This window comes from Notolabrus celidotus, chromosome 11 (genome assembly GCF_009762535.1).
Source record: "Notolabrus celidotus isolate fNotCel1 chromosome 11, fNotCel1.pri, whole genome shotgun sequence".
NCBI lineage: Eukaryota > Metazoa > Chordata > Actinopteri > Labriformes > Labridae > Notolabrus > Notolabrus celidotus.
This window is the reverse complement of record NC_048282.1, coordinates 17,177,041-17,199,690: the sequence shown is the minus strand read 5'-3', so window position 1 is coordinate 17,199,690 and position 22,650 is coordinate 17,177,041. Positions and strand designations below refer to the sequence as shown.

Genomic DNA, 22,650 nt, shown 5'->3' with positions numbered 1-22,650 from the left:
ATTCATTAAGTCTTAATTTTCAAAGCAACTTCAGCTGTAAAATAAATGTAACTCAGTAAAAAGTACAAAACTTGATCCAGAAATTTACTATAGTTTATGTAAAAGCTGTGTCGAAGAAGATAAACAATCCTGTGAAGTAAACATAAGCTTTACTTTTATACAGAGCTTGTACTGTCTTACTTGCCACTGTTGTGTCAGGTTTATTTTAAGCTCATTAACAAAATACATTCTTAAGGAGGTATATGAGTAAAGATTACTATTTGAATCATTGGTGCAGGAAGGCCACATTAAAAATACCTGTTATACAAGGACAATGTCCATTTTCAGATGATCATTTGTTCCAAATCTTCTGTGTTGGTTTTAGTTATCTTTATGAAATCTGTATACCTACAATATCAAAGCAAAGCTTGTTCTAGATAATGAAGTTCTAGAGAAATATCAGAATATCAGTCGTTAACAAAGAAAATATAAAGCAAAAAAAGATCTCATGAAATAGTATTACTCATGAGGATTACAGATACCATGTGTAACATACAGCAGTGGAGTACCAACCCTTACAGCTGCTGTAACACTATGTTGTAACCATTTTCTGCTCTGAGTTATCTGGATGATAAATGGTCATTTCAACTCAAACATTCATGAAAGTGACGGAGATGAAACATGGCAGCGTCTATTGTCTGATTTCACTCCAACTTAGAGACAAAACAGTCACAGCTCTGAGTGGGACGCAGCTATTGTTTGTGGTGTTCAGTTGTTTTAGCTGTTCCAGATGAAGCTGCATTCTCATCAGGCACTGACACAGCAGATCCAACATACACTCACCTGTGTGTCATTCTTTCACACACATTTACCTGCATGTTCCCCAAAACACACCACGGGTCATTGAAGAGATGGATCTTTGCTGGCCTGAGGTCAGTCTCCCAGTGAGCCTGAAGGTAAGTGGGTCCTGTGGGTGCACATGGTTGAGGAGGTTTTTGTAACATATTTCACAAAGAGGATGTTGCCAAAGTGTGTTCTTTTCACAGAGTGGTAACCCTTCGCAAGATGAGGACTACAGGTCTACTGTTGGCTGTCGGGTTATGTGTGTTAAACATCACATCATCCCTGAAAATCTGCGCTTTTAATGTTCAGAGTTTTGGAGAATCAAAGGCACACAACAAGAAGGTTATGGGGATTTTATTAAAGGTAATCTACTGAGTTCATACCAGGACTGGAGCATCATCTACTCAACTAGAACCCCTGATTGTTTTTTTTTTTCTTCTTCTGCTCCCAAGATTCTGTCTCGGTGTGACTTGTGTCTCATTCAGGAGGTCCGTGATTCCAAAGGAGAGGCAATCCAAGCTTTGGTGAAGGATCTCAACAGGTACAAGCTCTGAAAAACTCCTGAACTAAGCATAGAGTTATATCAGACAACATTTAATTAGTATCTTATTCATGTTTTTTTCAGATATGACAAATCAAACTCATATTCCTATGTTGCAAGTGAAAGGCTGGGCAGGAAGACCTACAAGGAGCAGTATGTCTACATTTATAGGTAACACACCAAACAATTGGCCTCTTGTTGGTGAATCGAAAGTTTAGAATAACATCCCTTAATGACGACTTTTTCTTTTATCTTCTCCAGGAACAATGTGCTGAAGGTCAAAGAGCATTACCAGTATCCAAAAGTAGAAGTAGAAGGGGCCAATGAGACTGATGTTTTCTCCAGAGAGCCTTTCATCATTCGCTTTCACTCCCCCACCACATGTAAGGGGAAACAAACGCAAAAGGACTCAATCAAGGAGGAGAAATAGTGCTTGTACATGCTGATATACTACTAGGACTATTATCTTTTTGTATGTACAAACATCATAACCACCTATAAACATGTATTTAAACATCTGGATATGAATGATTAGGTTCCTTTTAAATGTCATATCCAGTAAAATATCAAACCAAGGAATACGTTTGAGGCATGTTAGAAACATGCATTAAAAATGTATAATTTGGGGGTGCTGATCAAAGGTAGTTTTGGAACTAAGGCCACAGTCCTCGTCACAGAGGTCGCTGGGTTGACTCCCAGCCATGGCCCCTTGCTGCATGTCATCCCACATTCTCCTCTCCCCTCTCTCTTCATCTGTCTTATCGAATAAAGACAGAAAAATAATATATCATTTTTCATAGTGGTGAAGGATTTTGTCCTGATCGGGCAGCACACTTGTCCCAAAAATGCCATGAAGGAGATGGACCAGCTGTACACTGTCTTCAAAGGAGTTCACCAGAAGTGGAAGACCGATGTAAGTTCATCCATGTTTACCCATCCTGCTAGTTCTGTATGTTTATTTGCTCTGAAGTTACTCACTTTATCCTCATTATGGTTTCTCTCTGTTACAAACAGAACAATATCCTTTAGGAATGATTTTGCTCTGTTAAACTTCCCTTCTTGCTTCCTGTCATTTACTCAGAATGTGATGATCTTAGGAGACCTGAATGCAGACTGCAGCTATGTCACCATTAAGGGCTGGAGGGCCGTGCGCCTGAGGAGTGACCCCAGATTTCGTTGGCTTATTGGAGATGAACAAGACACAACTGTGCGTGAGAAGACACACTGCGCGTATGACAGGTAATTATATTATTCACTTGATATAATCTCCAGACGTCTTTTGAGTTGAACCAAGTATTGACAAACAGTATCGCTGTTTACATTTTCACACAGGATCATTGTCCATGGACGTGAGATTATGTCTTGTATAGTTCCAGGTTCAGCTCAACCGTTCAACTTTAAAGAGAATTTTCATCTCACTGAGGAAGAGGTAAACATAATAAAATCTTTCTTCAGTCTGTTAAGTAAGTTTAATCAAGTGTTAATCTTGTTTTTGATGGCACTTTAGGCTCTCGAGGTGAGTGACCATTATCCTGTAGAAGTCGACCTGAAGCCAAACCATCGTTACCTCCTCCGTAATGAGCTGTAGACCCCTCAGGACCACCCTCATCACACCAGGATGTTTTTATTTAACTGTAGTTTTACTTGATTTAAGCTTTTAAAATAAATCAGTGTGACCAAAAGAAGATTCACTGTTGGCAAGTTTCTTTTAGATAACTCTGAATCATTTGCACTCATCTCAGGGATATAAGACCCATGAGCGTGAAGCAGCTGCATGTTTGACTGCTGCAGCTTATTTTGTGCATCTGTTACCAAAACCACATCAAAGCTGACATCATTTCATGAGCTCACGAAGGTTAGTCCCTGCAGCAACACAAAACACAAACATTAGACATTGGATGCTTCACTGTTTAAGAGGGATTATTTAACCACTTAGTATTAACTTCTATTTAACTGTAGGTTTTTGTCAGGTAGATATTTCTAATCATATATTGGAACATTTAAATGAGACTCAATGTGTTATTTTTGCACTGTCTGTCAGACAGGAAGCCACTCTCAGCGACAACAGATGAGCTGTACTTTTTGTTCTCTTCATTACTGAGTGAAGAGATCGTCTGTGGCGTTGTGCTAATGTTTGTCCTGGGGTAAATTCTTACATTTGACATTTTTTTGCTTCTTGCAAAGATGGAACAAAGTTTTGCTGATCTACTAAGTGATGCATTTTCAGGTAAGAAGTTTGGCTTCCTTTTTGTGGTTTTAATCCTTATTTTAAAACTATTTCCAAAAGTTTTCAATTTCAAAATGATGATGTTGTTACAGAAACATCTGGTCCTGTGTTTGTTGAAGACGATATGGATTTTGAGAATTTGAATTTTGGCGAAGAGAACAAAACAGGCATCTCTGAGGAAAGCCAGCAAACAAAGGAAGACAATGGTCTGCACCAGGAAGCCACTTCTGCACCTCAAGCTGAGGATGTAAACATGGCAGAAACTGATGATAAAGGCCAGTCAGATGAGGAGGATTTTCAAGGTGTAGGGGTCACGAGTGTGGACAAAACCCAGGAGGAGGGTTATACAAGCTCAGAGGAAGATTCTGAACAAGAAGGATCTGTTTCTGAAGATGATGAAGATAGTGAGGAAGAGGAAGAAGAAGAGGATCTCAGAGCAGGAGAGGAACCTGGAGACTTGTTGATGTCAGTTTGCTGTGCTGGTTATAGAGAGGAAATGATCCTTGTAGAGGGACTACCTCCGGACCCTCAGGGTGCTGAAAACGCCCAAGATAGAAACACAGAGCAAGGTGAAAAGGAGGTGTCCTATTTTGAGAGAGTCCCTGAACGTGGCAGTGAGATGGGGATAAAAGGTGACGGGAGTGAAGATGATGAGAAAGAGAGGGAGGAAGCAAAGCAAGAGGACTCATCTGACTCTGAGCATGAGGACATGAAAATCAAACAAGAGGAAGAAGAAGAAGAAGAAGAAGAGAATCGGTGCTTCGTGCAGGAGGTTGAAAATCCTTACAGAGAAGACCACGAGAGGGAGAAATGGAGTCTGGAGTTTCCAGAAATATCTGTAAGAAATCTGCAGGATCTCCTCGCTGAAGTTGAGGGTGAGGAGAGTGTGGAGAATGTAGAGGATTTCTCTGGGGAGGAGCACCAAGAGGCAGGTGAGAGCTTTGCAGATTATCCCTCAGACTTTTCTTCCTGTGAGTATGTAGAAGAAAAACATCAGTTACGTCAAAGCAGTTCAGATGCAAATCAAGATGCCTCCCTGGAAGGAGACAGAACCTGCGCGGAAAGAGGTGAGGATATAGACAAGGAGGAAGACGAGTACCTGTACAGCAGAAATTTAGAAGATGACGATGATGATTACTTGAGGGACCTGAATGGGACAAGTGGGAGAAAAGACGAAGGGATGTTAGAGCTCCCTGAAGGAGACGCAGGGTGTGATGATGACGTTGAGACAGATCCGAGTGATTCCTGCAGCTCCAGTGATGATAAGGATGAGGTAAAGAGGAGTGATGAGGAACCGGACATATACACTGAAAACAAAATCAAACAACTAGAAGAGACTCAGCTTCACAGAAACAGCCCAGAGTTTTCCTGCTGGAGCACATCAGGCAACTACCACAGAGAGAACGCAGCAGGTCTCGACATAAACTGGAATCCAAATGTGTCAACAACGTCTGCCCTTCAGATTGAAGACCTGTTAACCACAGAGGACATAGACAGGGTGGAAACACTGCTCTCGGATGTGACTCGTCCTGCTGAAGACGTCTATTTAGCCGTACAGAGAGGAGACCCCAATACAACAATCTTCTCCAACCAGGGATCTGTGGACGATGGCTTCTTCTTCAACACTGAAGTTGAATCCTCCGGTGTCACTGTGCTGTCACAGCAAGGAGATGATGAGTACGAAGAGGAGAGGAACTGGGATCAAGAGCAGGAGAGAATTAAAGCTTTCTACAAGTTTTATGACAACGGTGACAAAGATGAAGGAGGAGAAGGTGAGTGTGGATGAATCGTTGGTGCTTCAGTGTTGAACAAATTCTATAGTTTGTTAGTTTTATTTTGTGTTTTTTAACAGAGAGGCAGACTAAAGTCCAGTTTTGTGCAGATCCTTTGTCTCGAGTCATTCACTTTGAAACCGACAGGTAAGCAGCTCTCCCATCACATTTAAGATGATCTGTTTTTATAACTACAACCTGAGTTTTGCAAGATCTTGACAACAATCTGCTTCCTTCTTTTCTTTTAAGTGACAGAGATTCAACCAGCACCTCCACAGATGTGGAAGAGGACCTGAGCTCTGCAGAAACATCTGAGGTTTGCAGATAGAAACATATGAGAAAGCACACATGAACAGTAAAACATATAGATGCTGTCACTGTTTGTCTTTTAGCAGGAGTTACAGGAGCCTGTGAACAACAACATGGAAAAGAAACCTGCTTTGGATCCACCAAACACTGAGATACCGAAGGATGTGCCAGATCTCAGGACTGCACCAGTTTGTACCAGGAAACAAAAAGTAAGTACTCACTTAGTGTTTTTAACTTAGCATTCACTTGATTGTTTGTTTACCAATACCTTCCTGTACACTTCTTTGTTCCTGCAGTGTGTCAACATGCTGAAGCTAACTCTGAAGATGGTTGCGGTGATATTGATGGGACTGTTGATGTTCTGGTTGGTCACAGACCAAGGAGAAATGTTCAACCCAGTCTCTTTCATGATGGGCAAAGCCTAATTGTTTCATGCTTCAGAAATATGATAGAATTAAAATCCAGAATGACTTAAATACCTTGTAAAAAAAAAAAAATGATGTAAGTGTGAGACATTTAATGATGCAGTGCTGTTATCTGTAATTTGCAGACTTATACTTAATAAAGATTCAACTTGTTCCAAAATAATGTTGACTAATTTGTTTGAAATGTAAAGTAGTTACTTGTCAAGGTGATCGAGTATAAATCAGGGAAAAATAAACTAAGCAATCTAAATGTAATGTGATGGATAAAACTCAGCATATTTGTGTACTTAAATACGAAAGAAAATAAGATACATGTACTTCACTTGAGTATTCCTAAACTTTAGTCGGCATAGTTTTTTGTTTTTTGGGGGAATTGAAGATTACACACACTCAAAACAAGAAATGCATTAAACACACATACAGTAAAAGTATTTAACATGTTAAAATGTTTTGTATTTTATTTGAAGAACACAAATTGCTATACGCTAATGCACTTTAAACCATAACCAAATATAATATGAATCAAGGAAAGGGTTTGTTTGTGTAATGTAGTCTTTTGTTCTTATATTTTTGATATATTTATAATCTCCAGCTTAATACAATTTTGATAAAAGAACTTAAACATTGAATTTCTGCTAATGAAATGATAGCCATAGCTACCTCTTTCTCACAATAACATTTTAGAGCTACCTTTGCTGTCTGTATTTAACCTTTGTATTTGCCCATAGTGATCATAGACCATTGGTGTCAAACATGAGGCCCGTGGGCCAAACTGTTCATGCTGGAGCTGAGGGGTCCAAAATAGTCAACTTTACCTTCTTCATTATTATAATCCATCTGTTCTTTTGATGTAAACATTACACTCTGTGTCAGGTGAATGGGTGACCTGTGTGTTTGGTGTGTTTGCAGCAGGTCTCAGGACTTAGAGAGTAAAATATTGTATAAATAATGTACTTGTACTTTTTTTGCGCTGAAACAAAGGGAAACATTTGGAGTTTACATTATTTAAAGGTTATTATGTTATGATTTTACTGGTCTGGCCTACTTCAGATCAACTTGGGCTGTATGTCGCCCCTGAACTGAAATTAGTTTGACACCCCTGCTTTAGACTGTGTAATAAAGGAAGTGACAGAAGCATACTGATGGATGGCGCTATTTTTCCTTGAGGGAAACCAGAATAAACTAAAAGAAACCATAGAAGAAGAATTTGACATGCGGAAACGGAAGTGATGCTGGATATGACTGAAGATGCGAATGTTTTCTTCACCTTGTATAACAAAGGAGGGCGGGGACGAGCCCCACTCGGTTTGAAACAGGTTTGAAAGCAGCCGTTAGACGCTACAACCATACAACGAGAAGTCTCTGCCAACACGCGCACAAAACGAGCTCGCCGTCACTTCCGGTGGGAGGAGTTACGGCAGTTGTCTTTTCTGGCAGCCGAAATCACAGCTTGGTAGACACAGGACATTAAACCATAACAGAGAAACCTAAAGAAATAAACGAGTTCTCACAGAATGTCTTCATTAAGCAGTAAATCCACGCAGGAAATAATTGACCTGCTCGATGATTACGGGATAAAGCACGGGCCTGTGGTTGGTGAGTGGCTCAGATTGAACGTTTAATCAGCGCCTGTTTTTGAATAATCAGCTAACTTCATGTTCCCTCACTATGTTTACCCTGAGCTGTGTGTTGGATTTATACTGTCTCCTGTATTCATGTGTCCATTATTTATCAAGTATTGGTTGTTTTTGCCTTGTTTATACTCAGACTCCACTAGAAGTCTGTATGAAAGGAAGATTAAAGAGGCCATGGCCAGAGGGAAGAAAGTGAAACTATCACCTGACAAAACCTTCTACAGAGAAGAAGGTAACTGTGTTCTCTTTATATTTCACATATTCTGATTGAAATGCAATACGATCAAATACACAATCCACAGGTTGAAATAGCTAACCTTATAAGCAGTGGCGTGTCCAGAGGGGTGGGGGTGTTTGCCTTATCAGAGGTGGGGTTTCTGTTAAAATCTATAATTTGGGATGAGTTAAAATACTGACAGTAGATTTTTTTTATTAGTGACTGCCCTCAAATGTGACTTTGAAAAAAAAAACTTTTGTAAGTCTTTAAGTAATTCAGCTTAGAAGATTTAAGCCACTTTGTCATGTTTTTTTTTTAAGTCAAGATGAATATAACAACTGTTTAATACTTAAATGGAAGTAGGTTGTTAAGACAGAAATGGCAAATATTATTTATTTGTAAGTGCACTGGCCACCCCTGCCTATGTGAGATCCTCAGTTGGGCCACGCCGGTCAAAAAGTTCTGGATACACCCAGCATACAAGTACTCTGCTTCTCAAGGGCGCAACTATTTGTTTTGTTAACCTCTAAGAGATGAATGTGGAGATTTCCCCAAAGATCAAATTGAAGTAACATAGGCCTGAATTAACCAGAGCCCTGCTGCAGAAAGTTAATTCAGTTATTATTACGACTCCAGAAAAATAATCATTGATCGGAGTTTATGGAAACAACAGGTTTTAAGTCCAAAGAACAGTTCTTGATTTGTTTGGTTAGTTGCTGTGTGAGTATATCCATATAAGGATGGAGGGAGTCAGATATTACAAATTGAGGATATATCATCATCTTAAAAAAACATACTTACTTGTATGAAACTGTAGTCACACATAAATGGTTATTGATTGCCGTTGAGCACATTTTTTAATGCTGTATAGACATTAACAGTCTAATGTTTGTTTTCATTTCAGAGGAGGAGGTCACCTATGTCTACAGGGCACCTGTAAGTATCTCTGTCCACATGTTTGTTTGTTTCTTTCATTACACTACTAATCAGGGAAGTGATCCTCTCCTAATGTGCAGCAACACTGTAATAAAATGGAACCATTGTAAATGTTGCAGGTGAGGAGCGATGGAGCAGGAGACAGGTATGTTCCCTTTCATATCCTCTTTTTTTATCTCCTAACAAGCAAAGAAAAAAAACTCTGAATAAGCATATACTTTTTTCCTTGCTTTTCTAGTGGGTCTTACTCGAGGTCTCAACAAGAGTGGACTGAGAGAGAACATGAGTAAGATTTAGTTAATTTGTTTGTGAAGTAGCAGCTGTCTCATTTAGTGAGGAGATGACCTTGTTCTTTCAATGAATTGAAATGACCAAATTTTCTTAATTAACAATCACTTTTTTTTTATTGTCTATCCAGTGGGTCTTTCTCAAGATCAAGACCAGAGTGGACTGAGAGAGAACACGAGTAAGATTCAGTTAAATAACAGTTGTCTCATTTAGTGAGGAGACAACTTGTTATTTCAATATATTTATTTTTTTAAAGTCTAAGTTAACAATGACTCTTTTTCTCTTCTATCTAGTGTGTCTTTCTCGAGGCCAAAACCAGAGTGGACTCAGAGAGAACACGAGTAAGTTATATTTACACACGTTTACATCTTAGAAGCTGTGGTCTGGAAAATGCAAACTCTCAGATAACGTGTAATATTTCTCTTTCTACAGAAAGTCCTACTCCGGCTACACACGGACTCAGCCTGAATACAGAGGAAAGGATACAGCTAATGAGTAAGAATGTTTATACTAAAAGTGTCAGCATCGTCTATACAGTATCTCACAAAAGTGAGTACACCCCTCACATTTCTTCTAAAGCTGATGCACAAGAAAGCCCGCAAACAGTTTACTAAAGACAGCAAGGACATGGATTACTGGAACCATGTCTTGTGGACTTATGAGACCAAGATAAACTTATTTGGTTCAGAAGGTGTTAAGCGTGTGTGGTGGCAACCAGGTGAGGAGTACAAAGACAAGTGTGTCTTGCCTACAGTCAAGCATGGTGGTGGGAGGATCATGGTCTGGGGCTGCATGAGTGCTGCACTGGGGAGCTACAGTTCATTGAGGGAACCCTGAATGCCGACATGTACTGTGACATACTGAAGCAGAGCATGATCTCCTCCCTTTGGAAACTGGACCACAGGGCAGTATTCTAACATGATAACGACCCCAAACACATCTCCAAGACGGCCCCTGCCTTGCTAAAGAAGCTGAGGGTGAAGGTGATGGAGTGGCCAAGCATGTCTCCAGACCTAAACCCTATTGAGCATCTGTGAGGCATCCTCAAATGGAAGGTGGAGGAGCACAAGGTCTCTAACATCCACCAGCTCCGTGATGTCGTCATGGAGGAGAGGAAGAGGATTCCAGTGGCAACCTGTGAAGCTCTGGGGAACTCCATGCCTAAGAGGGTGAAGGCAGCTCTAGAAAATAAAGGTGTCCCCAGCAAATATTAACACTTTAGGCCCAATTTGAACCTTTTCACTTAGGTGTGTACTCACTTTTGTTGCCGGTGGTTTAGACATTAATGGCTGTGTGTTGAGTTACTTTGAGGGGACAGTAAATTTACACTGTTATACAAGCTGTACACTGACTACTTTACATTGTATCAAAGTGTCATTTCTTCTGTGCTGTCCCATGAAAAGATATAATTAAGTATTTGCAGAAATGTGAGGGGTGTACTCACTTTTGTGAGATACTGTATGTTGCACAGTGTATAACCGATTCAAATGAAAGTTTCCTGTGTTTGAATTTTATGTCTAGCATAATTTCTGCTTCCCTTCCAGACCCTACATGTACGACACACCATCCACCTACAGATCATCCTATTTAAAATCAACACCCATGAAACCTGCGCAGCAGGCACCGCAGACCCCCCAGTCATCGCGCCTCATCCCCCTCTGGGTTCAGTTTGTTTTTTTCCTGGCCGTGGCCGCATTCCTCTACATCGTCTTTTCCAGTATGGAGACGAACGAGTCCCTCAAAGGATTAGAATGATTTTAGTTCTACTCATTCTCAGTTTGTTGGAGAGTTTCACTTTATTACGCATTTTAATATGGGGGAATGTATTTTGATTCACGCATTTATTTTAGAAATGTCATTTTGAGATTTTTGAGATATTTTTTTGTTTGAATTGCCATTAATTTTTGCTTGCTTCGCATAAAGGTAAAATATACATTTACCAGCCATCTTCACTCAGCTACACTTAGATGAAAGGATGACTTTGTCAAGTACAGATCACTAACATCACAATTGCAGCTTCCTCTAACTTGATCAGTTGCTTTTTGTCAATGCAGATGGTGCTGGGGTGACCTGTTAAAATATTGGAGCTCCAAGGTTTGCAGTTCTGAATTTGCCAAGGAATTACATTTCAGAAGCCCAACTCATTCTAAATATTACGCCACAGTTTCAAAGTAATCCTGCAATCAACAATTAAGGGTCAGTGAATTGTTTGAAAGAGTAATCTAATATTTAGAAAGCCTTATGAAGATTTTGTTGGCACATTGCACATTTAAAAACTGCAAAGCATGTTACTCAACTCCTTAATGTTCCTGAGTCTCAACCAAAAATGTCCACTGTTGAACCTCAGGAGCTGACAGTGGATCTATCTGCATGGGAAGATAACACTTTATCCACGTTAAAGTATTATTGATGAGAAATATCCTAGACATTTCCATCAAAGTTAATAGTTCCAGTTGGTCTAAAAAAACAACTAAAACAGAAGCGTCACGTTTCCAATCAAACACTAAACTTGTGTCACTATGAATATTGAGTAATCTGCAGTTTAATATTAAATACATTGCAGCAGGGTTCAATGCGTTTTTTCATTTTATTGTACTTTTAAAAAGCTTGTGTGCGCTGTCTTTCATTTTGTGTATCTTGTCCATAGAGCAGTGTGTCCAGTACTTGTAGTTTGTATTATAACACAGTTTTGACAGATTTAATCCAAGGGTCTCATCAGTTTATTGGACTTTTTGGTTTTGATTCTAGTGTTGTTTTTTGAGAAAATTTGAGAAAAGCTTTATCTTGTGGGGGAAAGAAAACCAAACTTTCGTTACAACTTGTAATAACATTTTAACTTTTAAGTCGACTCAGACAAAGTATTTCACGTTTTACATCCTGTGGAGTCTAATGTTCTGTTTGTATCACTGTTTTCTATTCAAACTATAAAAAACGTGTTTATTCAAACACTTGAAGCTTCAAGTCATTTATTCAAAGTGTTATGTTTGATCTCTAAATAATGGAAGGTGTAAACAGGGTTCCCACGCGTCCTGGAAAACCTGGAAAACAGTTGACCTAGTTTTTGAGAAAAGAGAAAGCTGAGATGAGAGGTGTCTACATTGTTACTTGGTTGCACTAATAAAGTGCTTTACATCTGTGGTTGCATTATTCTATTATCAATTTGCCATCATTTTTAACCATGTAAGAGATGATTTCATGGATAGCCATAGACTGCACGTCTTTCAATGTAGACTTCCACTGAGAGGAACATATTAGACTATTTGGGAGCTAAATTAGGAACTAAATTTAGACTGTCATACCAGCTTGATCATCAATGAAAATGTCCTTGAAATGTCCTGGAAAATGATCTCTGGAAAAGAGTGGGAACCCTGTATAAAGGTAAGTGATGAAGTTTGCATTATGTTGAAAATGTTTTCTCATATTAGTTAGATCTGACACTCGCAGTACTATCAATATTTTGTGATTCTTAAAAAGAAAAAAACTTGATGAACCCAACAACATCAGCATTTTAATCAATTACATCTCCGATCAACACTTTGAAGTGCAATAATGTACATATTATAATGACAAAAGATGCATAGTAGGGTAAGACTTAAAATACAAAAAACATCTAATCCTTTAAGGATCATTGATCTGTAGAAGATAATACATAACAAGCTAGTGGAGCTTTCATTAGTGTCACCTGGTAATAAATAAAAAAGAATGTTTTTAAACTGCATACACACACAGAGACCTGAGGAACACATCAGTTTCCACAGTTAAGCTTTAAGAAGTCGTTTTTCTCTCACCCTGGGTCAGAGTGAACCTGAAGCCAAGTTCGAACCACTTTCAGGTTTTACTGTCAACAACAGCTGTGCTAGTTTTCTCTGTGCAGCTATCTCTAGAACACAAGTTAATAATTACGGTATCTCAAGAGAAACAAGATAACAAACCGTTTCTCACTAAAAAGGTTGTTTCCTGTTGTTGCCTAAGATGTTAAACAGAGATACAGCTGTCTCCAAGTTTCTCATAACTATCCTTGTATCTTGAGAAATCGTGATATTATTTTAGATACTTTTTTTTTTTTTCTGGCTGAGATCATGAAAATAATAAATGATCTAGAGAAAACTGCCTTTAAAGAAATAAGAGCAAACATTGTTGTACTTAAATGTCCACATCTGTAGCCATTAGCCTCCACCTCACCATAATATAATGCTTCAAAGTTTAGTATTACAGTTGTGTCCAGAGCAGTAAGACTAGATTTCTGCTGTGCAGTCTTGGTTAGGTCTATAGTAGAGTCTAGTTAAAACTGTGCCTCATCTCGACTGAGCCCAACTGAGTCCAGATGGTGTCTTTTCCTAAGAGACGAAGGAGGCCCAGCCGAGCTGTTTTGTTCAGGATTACATCCACTGCTGCCTTAATCACCCATGTAGCCTTCAGCCTGTTCATGAGACAAACACAATGCTTCACTTTAACTCACTTGTGTTGACATTAACAACAGTTTGCATTTATGTGATAGTCAAACACTTTTAAGCCAGATGAGATCTGAGGGGTATATTACGAAGCAAGTTCAACATATCCCAGATATCTTCTCCTGATCCGGCTTCACTGAACCTAACAAAGGAGATCATATTTTTCAAACACTGCACTGATATTAGAAAAATATGAAGAAGTTAAACACATCACCCATATTAACTACAACACAGCTGTGTTTGAAACATGTAGGAAGAACTGAGAGAGCAGACAAAAACTGCAAATGACGTCTTATTTCTCATCACTTAGTGCAGATATAACTGACTATAATAACTCTGTTTATTCCCTGACAGTGATCTCTTACTGATTTAATCTTGTCTCGTGTGTGTAAGTTTTAGATGTAATACTTTTAGCTGCAGTCCTGACGGTATCAAACTGAGCGGTGCAGTTAGCCTACAGGACAAATACATGATTCAACGTGATAAGCACGCAGTTTTATATTTAATGCAGGAACAAAACTTCTCCTGACTCACCTGTTTTAGACTCTGTTTAAGTATGATGTCAGGAAAGAAAATCAATAACTGTCATCAGTATTTTATGTATAAAATCATACAGGTAGACAAAGTGTCCTGACAATCTCTCCCCCCTCCCCTCGCGATCAGCTCACAGAGCTCCGTCATAGAGCGAGCTGATTGGGCAGTGGGTGGATTTTTCTCCAAACTGATCTCTGATCCTGAACATAACCTGCCCTGGAGCAGGTTAGGAGTTCAGCATGAGTAACCATGGTGATCTACCCAGGTAAGATGGGAACCACCTTCGTAGTACTGAAAATCCAGAGTTAACCCTGAAGTTACCTTGATAACTGCAAATCCGGCTTCATAGTATACCCCTCAGCTGTGTTTGGCTCAGTTTTTTCAGTGTATTAAATTAATACAGTAAACAGTATCTTCTATTTTGTAGCAATAGTGCATGCAAGTATTATGACTTTATTACCTTTAGTTATCTGTTGCCTGCAGACCCGGTCAAAGCTTGTTTATTGATAAGGCAACATAAGTGTTGTCCACACCTGTAAACAGAAACACAGTTATCACTCTGGGCAACATATTTTCTAAAAGCCACATTCCTGTCAATGATGAAAAATAAACGTACAGGTTCTGGTCTCTCTTTCCAGCTCAGAGGGCTTCTTCTCCTTGTTACACAGCACCTTGGCCACAATGGCTATGATTATGACGGCCACAACAAACGTCACACCAGACACAAGCCAGCTGATCACCATCGGACTCAGCACTGGGTCTGGGTCTGAAGGAGAGAGGAAGAATCTGTGAGTTATTCATAGAGGAAATTTCAACGACTGCTTTTAATCGGTGATGTCTTTCTTTTCTGTCTGTATTATTGTAACTGGTTCACCTCTGATGGCTATAGGCAGGGGCTGGCTCTCTCTGGAGACAAAGGTGCGTCCACCCAGCTGTACCCGGTACAGGCAGTAGTAGTAGCCCTCGTTAGAGCTCTGTGCGTTGGAAAAAGTAAAAGTGACGGATGGGCTGAGGGCAGGCAGAGACTGGCGCACTGTGCCGTTGGAGCGGATTAGACGCAGCTGGAAGGAGCCTCCGGGGTACTGCTGCAGGGTGGAGCAGGTGATGTTGAAGCTGTGGCCTTTAAGGACGGAACCAGCAGGGGCTTCGGTGGACGTGTTGTACCAGTGCTGGGGAGTCAGGAGCTCCACTGTGCTCAGCAGAGAAACAACACATCTTATATTATCTGATCTACTTTGTCAGCCCTGCACCCCACATGCATCTGATAGATCACTCAAGTTTTCGTCCGTGTATAAAAGTTGAACATAGACACGATTTTCTATGATCCTTAACTTGAGATTAATATCAGAAAACCCTATATGGCATGGTGACAGGATGATTTCCAACCTAAAGAACACTGAACACAGACTAATGTTTGCTGTTAGTACGCAGAGGCAAAATAACATTTTTCCTGAAAAACAATGTTAACCCAAAATGACATATTCCCTCTGAATATCATTCATAACTCAGAAGAAATGTGTGTATCTCCAGAGCTCTCTGACATATTTTCTAATTTTCCGGTGGTGTGAAGCCTCCTGTCACATGAGTCAGTCAGCAGATTGGGACCAAATACTGATAAACAAGTAGGGACCAGCCAACATCGTTGTCTCTCTCCTCTGCTCTCAGTCTGTCTGTAACAGACGTAAATGTATCACATGTATCTTTATGAGATGCCAAAGGGACTTAAAGCATTGGTATTTGCCAAACTGTGAATGAGTAGAGCCAGCGGTGTACGTAGAGGCTGTGACAGAGGGTGGAGTAGAGACACACACTAGAGGATGACATTTTTTCAGGAATCCCACGGGTCACGGGATTCCTGCGGGATGGGAGACAAATTTGCTATTAATCACGTGATTGGGACGGTACAGGATAAAAAGTTAACAGGGCAGACGGGAGCGGGAAGGTATAGAGGGACTGTAGTTAAGTCTAACTTGTGACAGCAAGAAGTTTTCTCGGTTCATTGTGTGTAAACTGTAAACATTATCTCAGTTTATGCACCTGCACCACCAGGTAACGTGGGAATCTCTCCTGCTCTCCAGTTTAGCTCTGAAGTTTCTCCTTTTTTTTCCTCCGGTGCATTAAATCACCTTTTCCTCACTAAACTCCGGCTCTCAAGTGGAGCATACACCTAACCTGAGATAAGTGCTAGGGACTTAGTTTTCCAAAACTCCGGTACAGTATGTGAATTGTGAAGGTAATGCCTTTATCCACTGCTGTTCATTGAGGTATGTATTGCCTAAAGACTAAAGGAAGGAAAAACAATGGGAGCGGTACAGGAGCGGGAGCTATTCTGAATGGGAGAGGGATGGGGAGTATTTTTACTGGGAGCGGGGCGGAACAGGATTTTTTTTTTTTACTCTGGCCTGGGATTGGGATGGAACAAGACTTTTTTCTGTGGGAGTGGGATGGGACAGGAGTGAAAATACACTCCCGTGTCACCCTCTAACACACACAGCAGCCAGGTAAGAGTGTGACCTTGACAGCAAACAAAGTCCTGCGCTTTTGAGCGGATGAGTGGACATGTAGCTTTAGATGAACAGTATGACAATAGATCTGTTATTTTTCATACATTGCTCCCTTTTGATACTGTCAATTTTAAAAATAATATTGTGCTGTTTTCAAGTATGTGGTACTGGAAAGTATCAAAATTTACAAAAATAATTGACAACCTTACATGAGATGCAATCGAAAGCTCAAAGGAGGCAAGAAAATAGACTTTTTTGTTTACATTTTTGGTATAGTAAACTACCATAGACTGTATAAAATATGGACGTAGGATCCATGACGTCACCCATCTGTTTCTGAAGAGCTGTTTTGAGACCAATCGGCGGCGGCAGCCATATTGCTGCTGTCGAGCCAGTGTGAGGTAAAGAGACAGGCTTTGAGCCTCCTAGCCAACAGCTACAGTGTTCCCACCTGTCAATCAAGTCAGCTGTGCCTCTCATTTGAAGACTCGTAATCTCAATATCTTTGAAATTGCCGCGTTAAAAAAAAATCCCGACCCCCCTGTACAGTGTGTGCCGATTGAGAAATGAGCTAACCAGACTACACTCGTCTTTTGTATCAGGCTGTAAACATGTTTATTTCTGTTGTAAAGATCGTCTTTTTTGAATTGGTGTGTATGTGGTACCCTGTACTTCCGGAGCCAGCATCAAGCGGATCTTCAATGAACAGCGGTTTTTAACGCTTCCGCATTGGACTCATATTTTTACACCCGAGGTTGCCGCTTGTAAACTACACAAGTCAACGCCTAAGTCCAAAATGTTACTGCCCTGTTGGTTAAGATTAAGGCATTTAAATGGAAAATTAAAAAAACTGACACACCCCGAACACATGAGCATGTACTTCTTCATTGACAGAGCAGGACAAGTTCATGAGAGCGTTTAAGAGAGAATCATTGTCAGATATAAATGTCTACCACTTCTTCTCCCTGCTACTCTTTCGCATATAGCTCACTGGCTTTAATGAGCCCCCTGGCATAATGAGTGCACAGGCAGAGCATGCAGGGGTAGACGGGTAAATAGCTGGAGAGATGTATTACTGTCCTAAGACAGCCAGAGACAAAGTACTTCCTCTTCTCTTAAGAGCATTTAATAAATGGACTGCTGTCAGGCTGTGGGGGAATTTCAATGGATAAAATCAATAGTGAATCCAAATAAAAGTCCTCCCCTAGCCTACAATAAAATCAAATGAACTTGATTTAATAGACTGTTCCAGGTTGAGTCAGGCGGGGAATTACGAGTCTAATATATGTTGCACAACCAGACCCTGTGGTATGGGAATAAGTCTTGGTGCATTAATATGGATTAGACACTGCAGGTATGACTCACCCACAGTGATGTTAATGGAGTTGCTAGGTGGAGAGCTGAGTAGCTGAGAGGGGAAGCCTCCCTTGATCCTGTACCGACAACTGTAGCTGCCCTGGTGGAAAGTCTCTATGTCGGACAGCGTGAGCTCCACTGTGGTCTGGGTCTGGTCCGCTCTCTGCGTGACCAGTGGCGTGGACACTCCATGCTTGTACAGGTGGAAGTCACTGAGGTGGTGTCCCAGCAGAACGCTGCAGCCAAAGCGAACAGCCTCCCCGGGAGAGAACACAGTGTGAGGAGACAGCAAGGTGAGGGTGGGCATTAAAAGAGTACCTGTAAGAAAAAACAGGACGGTCACAAAGTGGGAAAGTAAGGGTAAAAGGCTGAAATAACAAAGACCCGGTGAACAAGCTTTCAATTAGTTTGTTGATATGCAGTATATGAAGTTAATGTGGTAGTCCTACTTCTGCAACCTGTTTCATCAGTGTTACTTTAAACAATTTCCCTTCCCAGCCAATCAACCAACATACACCTAATATTTATTTACACCACACTGAATCTATGTTAATGTGTAGAGAATAGTTCTGTCCTGAGAGTGATCTGTTTTCTCTTAATTTCAAATATATCGTGAGTAAACTGAAGATGCTCAACGCTAGTCAAATTTGAGCCGTATCACTTTGATGTGAGAACATGCCGAGATAATAGTTTCTGAATCATCATATGTGGTAGATTCAATGTCCAGTTGAGTGTTTACATGAATCAACCCAAATTTAAAACCCCAAGTATCTTTAAAACTGTCTAATTACTCACTTACTTAACCCTCCTATTATGTTGCAGGTCAAATTGACCGTTTTTAAAGTCCATATTAGGCACTTTATGCCTTCCAAACCAGCTAAATGCAGCATAAAATTCTGGGCAGCATGTGACAGATGAGGAATTGTGTTAATTTATCAACATCATTTCATAAAAATAAAAAAATTCAAAATTTAAAATGAAATTAAAAAAAATCTATGTCATGTCAAACTATTGTATTTATATTTAGCGTTTTCCAACGTACATTAAAAAAAGTTTTAACATTAATTTTAATGAAAAATGAGTGAGTTATCCTTATTGAACCATGATCTGTGAGAATTAAAGAACACCATTACACTAAATATTGATTTAAATGGTTTGTAATGGAGTTAAAAATTAGATTTAAAAAAATGTGTATTGGGATTTTTTGGGGTTGTGATTGAACATGCCCCGGGTCAAATTGACCCAGGAAAATTATTGCTGTTCCAGAGAAACGAACATAACAGGAGGGTTAAATAGTGTCTCTGAATTAATCCCACAAAAGTCAACCATCTCTCACTATTTTCAGTAGATAACGTCTCTTAGCAGAGTGAAGTTTCACCTGAGCATCTCACCCCCACATCATTCTCATGGGTGCAGTGGGAGTTACTTTGAAGGACAACTGCGCAGCGTGTCAGACTGGACTCGTGTCCTGAGCACTGGGCATGCTGCAGCCAAATCTCTCCCCTGCCTGGACCGAAGGATTCACGGTGATGGTCAAATTCAGCTAATCCACAGCCCAGCTCCAAGCACACCACGTCAGCCTCCCGGATGTCCCAGCCATGGTCACAAACAGTTCCCCACTGGTCATGGCGGAGCACCTCGACTCTGCCAGAACATCTGTTCGTCCCATCCACTAGTCTGACCCCTGCTGTGGGTCAGAGGAAAATTACTTAGAGTAAACGTGAAAGTGGCTATGGATGCTGCAGGATTACATATACCTGTGTCTTACCAAAAGCATTAACTCCATCCCACAGAAAACCAAACAGGCCTGGAGAGAAAATTACAAACATGGATTTATCATCAAGCAACACAAATGCATTCAAAAGTCCAACAATATCACTTTTTTATACTCATAACTACGGAAAAAATAATGTAGTATACAACAGTCCTATAATAAATTCCCATTTAACAGAGGTGTTCAGTATTGACTGACACTTTTCAGAGAGCATTGTTATGATACTTCTAGAGGCTGCAATATGCGGCTCTTAGGTATTATTATTTCACATTGAGAGGTGTTTCAATATCATGGTCATCCTGTGTTGCTGGAGTTTGAGGTTGAACTACACAGTGTTACATCCCTAATTATAACACAATATAATGTAAGAGCACCTCTTACTACAGCACCCAATAAAACAACTACACTACCCTTACTACATTAACTCAAAAGCAAACCCTTTATTCCTTTATTAAGATCCCCATTAGCTGCCACTAATGCAGCAGCTACTCTTCCTGGGGTCCACATAAAACAAACATAACATACAAAATATACATTAAATACAAAACTGAAAATGCAACAATCATGAAACACAAGAACAGAAAAATGCTACAAACAGAGAATACAACAACTGAATATACTACAAATGTAAGATCCAGCAAAATGCTACAAACATAAGATAGAAAAATTGAAAACTGGAAATGCTACAAACAGGAAATAGAGCAGCTAGAAATGATACAAACATAAAAACAACAACTAAAAACTCAGGATGTTCACTAAAATTCATTAAAATTCATTAATGTTAGGGTTATTATTAAGGTGTTCCTTCAAAAGTCTTTTAAATCTACCCTTGAGGGTAGTGTCTGTATTGTGACAGTTTTATGTAACTGTGTTCTAATCATATGCTTAAATGTACTTAGTAATCCTTAACTACAAGAAGCATACAGGTCCATAGTAATTTAACTTATTATTTAATGACAAATTCAAGAGAAAACTTTGTAATGTAAATTATTATTATTATTATTATTTTATAGATTAGATTAGGTTTATTTTGGTCTGCATCAACAACCAATACTTCCCTCCACAACATAGGAGCCTTGTAAAAATAACAAATAAAAGCAAAAAAACAAAACAATCACTAAGGGATTCATCAAGAAAATATATATAGACATATATACACACATATCGATATGTACATGCATACGTACAAATACACATGCACATTGACATGAGCCCTGAAAAAATAAAGCTAACTAAAGTTGAAATAACTCCTGGTCAAGTTTCCCTGTTACATAATGACAAGCAGCATAAGCTCTCTCTCTGGTCCTACTTCACAGCTAGCTGGCCAACAAGCTTAGCTAACCTATTATAGCAGACGAGGCTTATCGTTACCTGTTAAAAGGATCTGGAGAAATCTCAGCATGGTTCCCTCAGCCTTCCATCAGTCGGCCGGCTGGGAAGGATGCCGGCTGTCGAGGTGAGGACGATGCGAACAGCTGTTTAATACTAGTGACCGCACGAGACATGAGCTAGCTGCAAAGATCCAGATCATAGGGTCTAGATCAGGTCCAGATCCACTAACTCAACTCAGAGCTAAGGGTTAGCAACAAAGAGACACTACGGCTCTGGCTTCGTCAAAGTCGATAACAGAGTAATATCAATGCAGCGACAGACAATGGTTTCGTGTGTCGAGGTGAAGAAAGACTGTCGATGAATCCTGTCACAATAACATGATGTCAATCTGAATCTAGGCAGAGAGCTACATGCCGTCGTAACGCCATACTCACGTCCACAGTCAGTCCGGGACTGAGTCGTTCCCCCTGCAGCAGACAGAGGTCAGCACAAGCCGCAGCGCCGCATTTAGACCAGAAGCTTTCCCATTAAAGGGTCGCCTGCACAGGGGCGTACTACCTACACATCTTAGGACAAACAAAGTCATTCCTCAACATCTTTATGTATATATATATATATAATTTTATTTTATTGAGCGTGCAAGGGTCTAAATACATCAGTACATTCTGTGATTCAAATCATTAGTCATCTTAATTCAAAGAATAAATAAACGAATACAAATAAAAACACAACAAACAAGCAAAAAACTAAAAACTAAAAAAACAGGGAAATCAAATTTAATTTCATAGATCCTGTTTGTGTTATTCATTCACATTACAGTTACATTAAATTGATCTCACAGGTATCCCTTACACCCACTCTGACATGTATTCCACCATACACCTTCACCGACATATAGACACACACACACACACACACACACACACACACACACACACACACACACACACACACACACACACACACACACACACACACACACACACACACACACACACACACACACACACACACACACACCATACATCTTAGGACAAACAAAGTCAGTCCTCAAAATGGTTTTTTTTTGTATTTAATTTTATTTTATTGAGTGTGCAAAGGTCTAAATAAATCAGTACATTCTGTGATTCAAATAATTAGTCATCTTAACCCCCCCCAAAAAAACAAACAAAAACAAAAACAAAAACAAACAAGCAAAAAACAAACAAACAAGGAAATCAAATTTAATTTCATAGATCCTGTTTGTGTTATTCATTCACATTACAGTTACATTAAAATGATCTCACAGGTATTTTGTATCCCTTACACCTACTCTGACATGTTTACACTTGTCCACCATACACCTTCGCAGACATATAGACACACACACACACACACACACACACACACACACACACACACACACACACACACACACACACACACACACACACACACACACACACACACACACACACCATAAGCTTTCTCATTAAAGGGTCTCCTGCACAGGGGCGTACCTACACATCTAACGACAAACAAAGTCAGT

At 39.8% G+C, this 22,650-nt stretch overlaps 4 protein-coding genes across 7 annotated transcripts; 3 read left to right on the top strand and 1 right to left on the bottom strand.

Annotated features, from left to right (window-relative positions):
- Positions 1-1,041: 1,041 nt before the first annotated feature.
- dnase1l1l (deoxyribonuclease I-like 1-like) lies at positions 1,042-3,034 on the top strand. The gene is made up of 8 exons (XM_034694900.1): positions 1,042-1,185; positions 1,275-1,363; positions 1,448-1,534; positions 1,625-1,746; positions 2,164-2,276; positions 2,445-2,602; positions 2,696-2,792; positions 2,871-3,034. Exons 1-8 carry the CDS (start codon positions 1,045-1,047, stop codon positions 2,949-2,951), a joined length of 888 nt encoding a protein of 295 aa, XP_034550791.1. The 5' UTR covers positions 1,042-1,044; the 3' UTR covers positions 2,952-3,034.
- Positions 3,035-3,183: 149 nt separating this feature from the next.
- On the top strand, positions 3,184-6,259 carry si:dkey-183p4.10 (FK506-binding protein 5). The gene is made up of 7 exons (XM_034694899.1): positions 3,184-3,218; positions 3,548-3,590; positions 3,683-5,362; positions 5,443-5,509; positions 5,612-5,678; positions 5,755-5,880; positions 5,968-6,259. The coding sequence occupies exons 2-7, from the start codon at positions 3,548-3,550 to the stop codon at positions 6,094-6,096; spliced, it is 2,112 nt and encodes a 703-aa protein (XP_034550790.1). The 5' UTR covers positions 3,184-3,218; the 3' UTR covers positions 6,097-6,259.
- A 1,112-nt stretch (positions 6,260-7,371) lies between these two features.
- On the top strand, positions 7,372-12,119 carry LOC117821989 (lamina-associated polypeptide 2, isoforms beta/delta/epsilon/gamma-like). Of its 2 annotated transcripts, XM_034696580.1 has the most exons (9): positions 7,372-7,692; positions 7,864-7,962; positions 8,852-8,883; positions 9,003-9,028; positions 9,122-9,169; positions 9,302-9,349; positions 9,465-9,512; positions 9,604-9,666; positions 10,716-12,119. In XM_034696580.1, the coding sequence occupies exons 1-9, from the start codon at positions 7,611-7,613 to the stop codon at positions 10,924-10,926; spliced, it is 657 nt and encodes a 218-aa protein (XP_034552471.1). In that variant the 5' UTR covers positions 7,372-7,610; the 3' UTR covers positions 10,927-12,119. The 2 variants fall into 2 exon arrangements, with proteins under 2 accessions (XP_034552471.1, XP_034552472.1); XM_034696581.1 differs by lacking the exon at positions 9,465-9,512.
- A 538-nt stretch (positions 12,120-12,657) lies between these two features.
- Positions 12,658-21,643, bottom strand: si:ch211-150o23.3. Of its 3 annotated transcripts, none has more exons than XM_034696371.1 (9): positions 21,557-21,643; positions 21,162-21,238; positions 19,785-19,823; positions 19,395-19,703; positions 18,026-18,334; positions 15,031-15,345; positions 14,773-14,922; positions 14,617-14,689; positions 12,658-13,591 (listed from the first exon to the last, which is right to left on the bottom strand). In XM_034696371.1, exons 2-8 carry the CDS (start codon positions 21,190-21,192, stop codon positions 14,646-14,648), a joined length of 1,197 nt encoding a protein of 398 aa, XP_034552262.1. In that variant the 5' UTR covers positions 21,193-21,238; positions 21,557-21,643; the 3' UTR covers positions 12,658-13,591; positions 14,617-14,645. The 3 variants fall into 3 exon arrangements, with proteins under 3 accessions (XP_034552262.1, XP_034552260.1, XP_034552259.1); XM_034696369.1 differs by having other exon boundaries at positions 21,162-21,302; positions 21,557-21,628; XM_034696368.1 differs by having other exon boundaries at positions 21,162-21,605.
- Positions 21,644-22,650: the final 1,007 nt, after the last annotated feature.